At 43.7% G+C, this 7,867-nt stretch overlaps 1 protein-coding gene across 2 annotated transcripts; it reads right to left on the bottom strand.

The window, feature by feature from the left end:
* Positions 1 to 5,650: 5,650 nt before the first annotated feature.
* LOC121437189 (transcription elongation factor A protein-like 3) lies at positions 5,651 to 7,627 on the bottom strand. 2 transcript variants are annotated; one of them, XM_041637040.1, is made up of 3 exons: positions 7,492 to 7,627; positions 6,863 to 6,935; positions 5,651 to 6,553 (listed from the first exon to the last, which is right to left on the bottom strand). In XM_041637040.1, the coding sequence occupies exon 3, from the start codon at positions 6,525 to 6,527 to the stop codon at positions 5,922 to 5,924; it is 606 nt and encodes a 201-aa protein (XP_041492974.1). In that variant the 5' UTR covers positions 6,528 to 6,553; positions 6,863 to 6,935; positions 7,492 to 7,627; the 3' UTR covers positions 5,651 to 5,921. The 2 variants fall into 2 exon arrangements, with proteins under 2 accessions (XP_041492974.1, XP_041492976.1); XM_041637042.1 differs by having other exon boundaries at positions 5,651 to 6,548.
* Positions 7,628 to 7,867: the final 240 nt, after the last annotated feature.

The following is a 7,867-nucleotide window of genomic DNA, read 5'->3' as shown; positions in this document are numbered from 1 at the left end:
ATCTGTTGATGGATAGAGATAGAGACAGAGACCCACACAGGAGCACTGGACTGAGCTCCCAAGGTCCCAATGAGGAGCAGAAGGAGGGAGAACATGAGCAAAGAAGTCGGGACCACGAGGCGTGCACCCACCCACTGAGACAGTGGAGCTGATCTACTGGGAGCTCACCAAGGCCTGCTGGACTGTGACCGAAAAAGCATGGGATAAAACCGGACTCTCTGAACATGGCGAACAATGAGGGCTGATCAGACGCCAAGGACAATGGCACGGGGTTTTGATCCTACTTAATGTACTGGCTTTGTGGGAGCCTAGCCAGTTTGGATGTTCACCTTCCTAGATATGGACGGAGCGGGGAGGACCTAGGACTTACCACAGGGCAGGGAACCCGGACTGCTCTGTGGACTGGAGAGGGATGGGGAGAGGAGTGGAGGGAGGGGGAGAAGGGTGGGAGGAGGGGGAGAAGGGTGGGAGGAGGGGGAGGGAAATGGGAGGCTGGGAGGAGGTGGAAACTTGTTTTTTGTTTATGTTTTTTTTCTTCTTTTCTCAATAAAAAAAATTAAAAAAAATAAAACGTTAAAGAGCAATTGTGCTCATCCGAAGACAGTAAAGAATATGCATAGAGAAGAAGCTGTGGATAGCTAAGGACATATGCAGCTCAAAGATGTTTCTATGGCAGGTTTGAAGGGGTTCTGCATCCTCCAGATACAGCAAGCACAGATAAGGACCAAGCTTAATACCTTATAGGATTGTGATTTCACTGCTCACTAAATGTTTAACCTTCTGTGGCTTTTTCAGTAATGTAAGGACAACAGTAGGGAAAAAATAAACCCTGATGCACAGGAAAGAGATATTTGTAGCTATACCCCTAAGTTATTAAAAAATAAGCAGGTGAGAAGGTCACCAGAATCACTGAAGATTTCTGTGGGCCTCTGTGGACTGGAGATGATGGTGATGAACTCTACAGTGAAATTGGACTACCTGATCTTATTTTAATAAGTAATTATTAAGTAATAATAGGTAATATAAGTCCAGTGGCAGGCCTTAAAATCTGAGACAAAGTAAGTGCTATTCCAACAAGTAATAGAAATTAAATGCTGAATAGAAGAGCCTTGATCCACTGGTATCTATGGTGATTGCTTATCAGAACTTTCCTAAAAACTAATGGACAGACTATCAAGTGTTGTCCAACTTACTCAATACCAAATATCTGAGTGACTTGAAAAAGTGACTAGAAAATAAGTATGGGAGAAATTGAGGAGCATCCTTGTCATTATCTACTATGAATGAAAATGTGTTCCTTCCACACTGTGATAGCACATGACAATCCCAGCAGTTGCAAGGCAGAGGCAGGATTAGTGTTACAAGTTTGGGGTTAGTCTGGTCTATGCAGCAAGCTGAGGCCTAACTAAAACACTGCACTTCAAAGCTCCTGATTGTGAGGAACAAACAGAATGTAAGGAACATTTTCTTGAAACTGGAAGAACAGAGATACCTAAATTTAATGGCATACAAGCTAGAAAAACAGTCTCTTTGCTTATGTCGGATGTATAATTAATGATAAATTGCATTATTTAACAGAGGCAAGCAGCACACAAAACTCTGATAAGATATGCTGGTGTCTTCTTGATTATTTCAAAATATAGCAAGAAAGAGACATTGAGGGAATGTATCTGGTAAACACAAATAACCATTTAGGAAATTTTCATTATGTCTAAATAGCAAAACACACTAAAATCACTTTTTTTTTTCCTGAAAGTATGTCGTAGGGTAAAATTGAATGTTTTAATTACAAACATCAATGAGTCAACAAAAAGATATGAAAATCAAAGTACTCAATCATACTAAGGTAATTTTCTTTTTTATTGAAAAAAGTTTTTTCCATACATTATATTCTGATCATGCTTTTTCCTCCCACAACTTCTTTCAGATCCTCTGCACCTCCACACCCACCAAAAAAACTCCACACACTTTATTTCTGTCTTTAGAAAACAAAGGCAGACAAATAAACAGAAATTAAAAGGAAAGAAAAACAAAGAAAAAACATAAGAAAAATAAACATGTATACATACACACAAAATACCATACAAAATTAGAAACCAGAATATTTAAGCAAAAGTAAGACAAAAAAGTGCTCCCCAAAAATCAATATGAGACAAAAAATCCACAAAACTACTATTGAGTTTGTTTTGTGTCCATCATCTGCTTCTGAGCATGGCTCCTAGCCTTCAGTGTGGTTAATATACCTAGTGAACTCCACTGGAGAAAATTAGTTTTTCCTTTGCAAGTAGATATCAATTGCAAATAGCTTCTTGGTTAGAAGTAAGAAACCGTGTCTATGTCCCCCACTCAGTGCTGGGGACAAGTTAGGCTTAAACCTGTACAGGCCTTGTGCATGCTTCCACAGTCTATCTCTGTGAGTCCATGTGTGCCTTGGTCATTTTGTGTTTGGAAGCCACTGTTTCCTGAGAGTCACCCATCCTCTCTGGCTCTTACAATCTTTCTGCTTTCTCTTTGCATAGCTTTCTGAGCACTGAGAAGATGGCATACTATTTGAGGCTGAGTGTTCTCTCCACATTGTCCATTTAGGGGTCTTTGCATTAGTTTCCATATACTGCAAAAAGAAGATTTTCTCAAGATTGCTTTGGAGGTACTGATCTATGGGTATAGCAGAATGTCGTTGGTAGTCATTTTATTGCTATGTTCTTTGGAAAAACAGAGTATTTGTTTTTCCCCTAGGCCCATGTCTAGGTCCAGTCTCAGGTTCTTGGCTGTCCAAGCTGTTTTATTCACAGCTTATATCTCATGGAGAGGACCTTAAATCTAATCAGAGAGTGGTTGGTTATTGCCTTAGTTAGGATTTCTATTGCTGTGAAGAGACACCACAATCAGAAAAACTCTTAAAAAGGAAGATGTTTACTTGGGGTGCTCACTTTACAGTTCAGAGATTCAGTCCACTATCATCATGGTGGGAAACATGGTGGTGTGCAAGAAGACTTGGAGCTGGTAAAGCAGCTGAGACTCCTCCATCTTGCAGGTAACAAGAAATGGTCTGAAAGTCATTCTGAGGGAAGTTTGAGGATAAGAGACTGGTGGGTCAATTATATTTTAAATAAATGCTGATTGGCCATAGCCAGGCAGGAAGTATAGGTGGGACAACCAGATAGGAAGTAGAGGTAGGTCAAAGAGAAAAGGATAATTTTGGGAAGGAGGAAGCCCATTCCTCAGCAGTTGTGAGCCTGCCACAGAAGAAACAAGATGTTACTGCCTCCCTGAAAAAAGGTACCGAGCCATGTGGCTAGCATGAACAAGAATAATGGGCTAATATAAGTTATAAGAGTTAATAAGAAGCCTGAGCTAATGGGCCGATCAGTTTACAACCTAATGTAGATCTCTGTATGATTTCTTTGGGACTTAATACCTGCGGGATCCAGGTGGGACAGAAAACCCCACTAACAAGAGATCTCAAAGCCAACCCCCAGAGTGACACCTTCCTTCAACAAGGCTACACAGTGTTCAACAAGGCCATACCTCTTAATAGTGTCATTCTCTATGAGCCTATGGGGGCCAATAACATTCAACATATCACAAGCATAGTCTCACTGACATCTTGATTTCAGCCTTGTGAGACTTTGAGAAGAAAATGATATGATGAGATGTCAGACTTTTGACTTACAGACCTATAAGCTAAAAAAAATATTTTTGAGCCACTAAGCATAGTAATTGGCTATATAATAGTTAATTATCACATAAATATCTTTGATATCTGTATTTTTAATGAGTGTACAAATATATTTCTCCAATATTTTCATCATTAATTTTTATTTTTTTATTTATAACTTCTTAATAAAAAATACCAAGAAAAAAAGAAAACCTTTATCTTGGATCATAGCTTGTGTGGTTTTAGTTTATGGTCAGTTGACTCTGATGATTTGGGCCTATGGTGACACTATCCCTCATGATAAAACAAGTGAAAGAAGGGACTCATTCACCTCATGACTAGTCAGATGCAGAAAAGAGAAGAGACAGGAAGAAGCTGTTGTCCTTATCACAATATTCTTTTCAAATGTATGCCCTCAGTCCTTGAAAGATCACCAACTGGGCCCAATTTTTTAATTAATTAATTTTTTTCATTTGTTTTGCATCCCAACTGCAGTAGTTTTGTCTCTACCTACCTCTTAGGTGATATTGATGATGTGGTTCATGGACTCTGTAATCACTACTAAGGATTTAAAACAAATGTGTTGCTTGGTCTGTTGAGGTGCTAAGTGTAAGGATCTATAAGAGTTTCTTCAGAGTAAACACAAACTAGGAAAAAAACTCTGCATGTGGCATATTAAACCATAAGAACAGCATAACAACTGTTATAGATAATTTTTCCTGGTGTAGTCTGTAATATATAAATGTAGTGAAGATAATTGTTAAGTTTATGAAAACACACAAATCAATGAAACACAGGTAATCATTTTCTTGCACAAAAGACCCTAAAAAGCATATACAAAGGTCCAAGCAAAGGGAATATGCAAAGTAATTGGTGACAGCAATCCAAAGGGAGAATAAGGCTTTATTCACTTGTATATTAGTAAAGAGTTGATGAACAGTGGCTTACCAGTGACTCAAGAGTATTGAGTAGCAACTTAAAGCCTCTATCACCACTACTGGGCCTACAAAAAGGTCACAGTGCCCAGAAGACATCATCCTTAGTCCTTACCTTTATGCTACCTGGACTTGTGCCTGGGCATAGTGGAAAACTTCCTGTGTCAGATTTTATCAATGCTCCTTCTACTGCATGGGAGTGATATAGAAGCTATTTCTCTTTAAATGCCTTAAACAGGGTGGGGGCAGGCTACAATACAGCTCATTCCTCCAGCATGTCATCTGACCAACTGGAAAGTGTTTGGAGGCAAATTCCTTGCTCATTTCAAGATGACAAGACTGCATTACAGTAAGGGATCTATTAAAGTGGCACACTGGGTCTTTTAGCTGTGAGGACCAGAGATAACATGAACTTTACCAATTTAACAATGGGCATTTAAAATGCTATTGTCTTTGTAAGCTCATTCAAACAATTCAACATTTAATTGCTTGTCATGTATTATTGTCACATTTTAGCTTTCAACATATTGTGGCATATATAGTCCATATTCTTTAGTAAACCAGAGATAACTGAGTCAGGAAAAGAAGGAAGTAAGAAAGCAAAAAGGAACACATATGGAGGGATTATAGAATGGGAGACATGGGTAGGGACAACAGTGCCCACTGATAATATTAGAAAAGACCCAGGAAAGCCAGGCGGTGGTGGCGCACACCTTTAATCCCAACACTCAGGAGGGAGAGGCAGGCGGATCTCTGTGAGTTTGAGGCCAGCCTGGTCTATAAGAGCTAGTTCCAGGACAGATTCCAAAGCCACAGAAAAACCCTATCTCAAAAAACGAAAAAAGAAAAAAAAAGACCCAGGATGGACAAACAGTAGAGGGATAGCAAGAAGTCCCCAAATCTTAGGTAGTATGGCTAATTTTTGAATACACATGAGACCTATTAGTATTTGTCTTATAACTAGCCATTGCTAGCTGTTTAATGTGCACAAGTCCATAGCTGCCTTTATGCCCAGACGCATTATGCAAGCACATTTACATTCTTAAAAAAAAACAAACTGATTCTATATCGGTGATTCTGAAAACTGCTTTGTTTATTCGGTTTTACAATGTACCATGAACATATTTTTCATGCACATGGGTGGAAATCCTGTACTAAAAGACAGAAAGCATTGTAGTTGGGTCAAAAGGCTGCTGGTAAGGACATTGATACCTAAAGCAGAGTTTCGGCTGAAGGTTGAAGCACAGAGCCTGGCGAGGATCTACCAGGGAAAGCAGAGTCAGCTGTGGTTTTTTTATCTGAGCAATCAGAATCAAAGGCCAAAGGCATTAAAGGTACGGGATGTCATGTAGGCCCCTCTGGCCCCTGCCTCCTCCGCCCCTCACTCCCCTGACTCCCCGTTGTCCCCTGGGGACTAGAGCATCCTGTGCAGCATCTCTTGGCAACCAGGGAAAACCTCCCATTCTCTGCCTCTTCCTCAGCTCTTCCTGTGCCCTCGCCACATCTGCACACTCTCTCATCATCTCCTCACTGCTGATATGCCTGCCCTGGAAGTCCTCCTGGGAGTTCTTGGGAGAATCCTCTGTGCTCCTATCTGTTTTTCGCTTGGCTTTCCGTGGCACGTAATCTTCAGCAGGGCGCTTTTCTGCGGCCAGCGCCTCGCTGGCTGGCTTTGCCTGGGAATCATGCTTGCCCTCCCCTTGGCGCTTGTCCTCCCCTTCAGACTTCCCCTGCTTTTCTGACTTCCCCTCATCCTGTGCTTGTCCCTGCTCATCTGGCTTTGCCTCCTCTAGCTTGCCCTCGCGTGCTGGCTTTGCTTTCTTGTCGGGCTTCTCTTCCCCATCCGACTTTTCTTCATCGTCAGACTCTACTTCAACTTCTGGCTTTCCCTCCTTTTCCAGCTTCCCTTCGTTTTCATCGCGGAGTTTTTCCATGTCAAGATTTCCCTCCTTTTCCTGTCCTGAGGGTAAAGGTGGGGAAACAGGAAGAAAGGAGAGATGTGTGTGTGAGAGACGGAGATATCGGCAGAATACAGGCTCATTAACATCTGTCTTTGCATCTGGCCCTTTCGTGGGGTCCCCATGTCCTAGCCCTCCAATGGTTTCTGCCTGCACCCCTCCTCCACCCTTGAGACAGCCATGCCATGACAGGTCCTGCCACCTTCTCGGTTTTCCTTCAGTGCCAGCTCTGTGCGTGTTACATGGGACAGCTTGAGAGGGCACTGGCAGTGGGGTCCCAAATCGTGCCCATGTTTCCATTATCCACTGACCTGCAGGGATCCTGGGCAGGTCGATCCTCCTTTTCAGATGTCACGATGCGCTGGGAACAACAGAGGGGCAGACCTGCAGACACAGCACAGGGGCAGGGGTTCTGTGGTCAGTAAATGCACAGAGACTGGGAACCTGTCCTGCAGCCCATACTCATCACATCACACAACCTTTTCCTCCGTCACACCCCCCCGCCCCCGCATACCCCAGCCGCCATTTCTTCTCAGGCCTTGGGCACCAAATCGGGATGCTATCCTAACTCCGTTTTACTCTGCCCTCCCCGCTCGGCTCCTGGAGGCAGCCTGCCCCACCCCCATCCTCCCTTTGGTCCGGGTCAGTTTGTCTTCCTAACCTGGAGTGTGAGTGGATCATTTCAGAGCGCATCTGCGCCTCACCGTCGCACTGCGGGCCCCCTCATCCCCCTCCCGCTCTAAAACGGCTCAGGATGGGGTGAGGGAAGAAAGCTGCCTGCAGGGTCTTCCTTGCTCTCCATTCCTGCCCCGCCCGCATATTCCCTCCTCACCAATCTTCCCGATTCCTTCCCCCTCCCCTCCCGCTGCTGCTGGTTCTAGCTGCCACCCCCACCACCCCTGTCAGGCTTTGAGGGCAGAGCCAGACTTTCTGTACTGACCTGAGGAACCCCTGGACAGACCTGTGAGCCTTCTCAGGGCTCACAGTAACCAGGACAGCTCAAGGAAATGGTGTTATGCGAATGCGGGTGCTGGGTACAGGTAGCCACAGCAGGACTAGCTGGCGCGGGGGCTGGTGCCCACGTGGGCACCAAGCCAGTCACGTGAGCAAATCGTCACCCTAGCTAAATCCACCCCCCCCCAATTGTCTCCCCACCTCCCATCTCCGGAGGATCTAGGAAGAAATGCACACACAGTTAGGGGAGTATGGAGAATGGAGAAGAGCAGCCAAGAAAAGGAGGGAAGGGCTTCCTGACTCCAATTGCTTTACCTGGCTATCCTGTCTGAGGAACCCTGTAAGATGTCCATTCTCACTAA

Source organism: Microtus oregoni, unplaced genomic scaffold (genome assembly GCF_018167655.1).
Source record: "Microtus oregoni isolate MIOR12 unplaced genomic scaffold, Mior012 000050F_ref0000143, whole genome shotgun sequence".
NCBI classification, from domain to species: Eukaryota; Metazoa; Chordata; class Mammalia; order Rodentia; family Cricetidae; genus Microtus; species Microtus oregoni.
Note: the sequence above shows the minus strand (reverse complement) of the source record. Positions and strands in the feature narration are given on the sequence as shown.

Excerpts from the sequence above, each read along its gene's own strand:
- LOC121437189 (XM_041637040.1), bottom strand. The coding sequence starts at position 6,527 with ATGGAAAAACTCCGCGATGAAAACGAAGGGAAGCTGGAAAAGGAGGGA.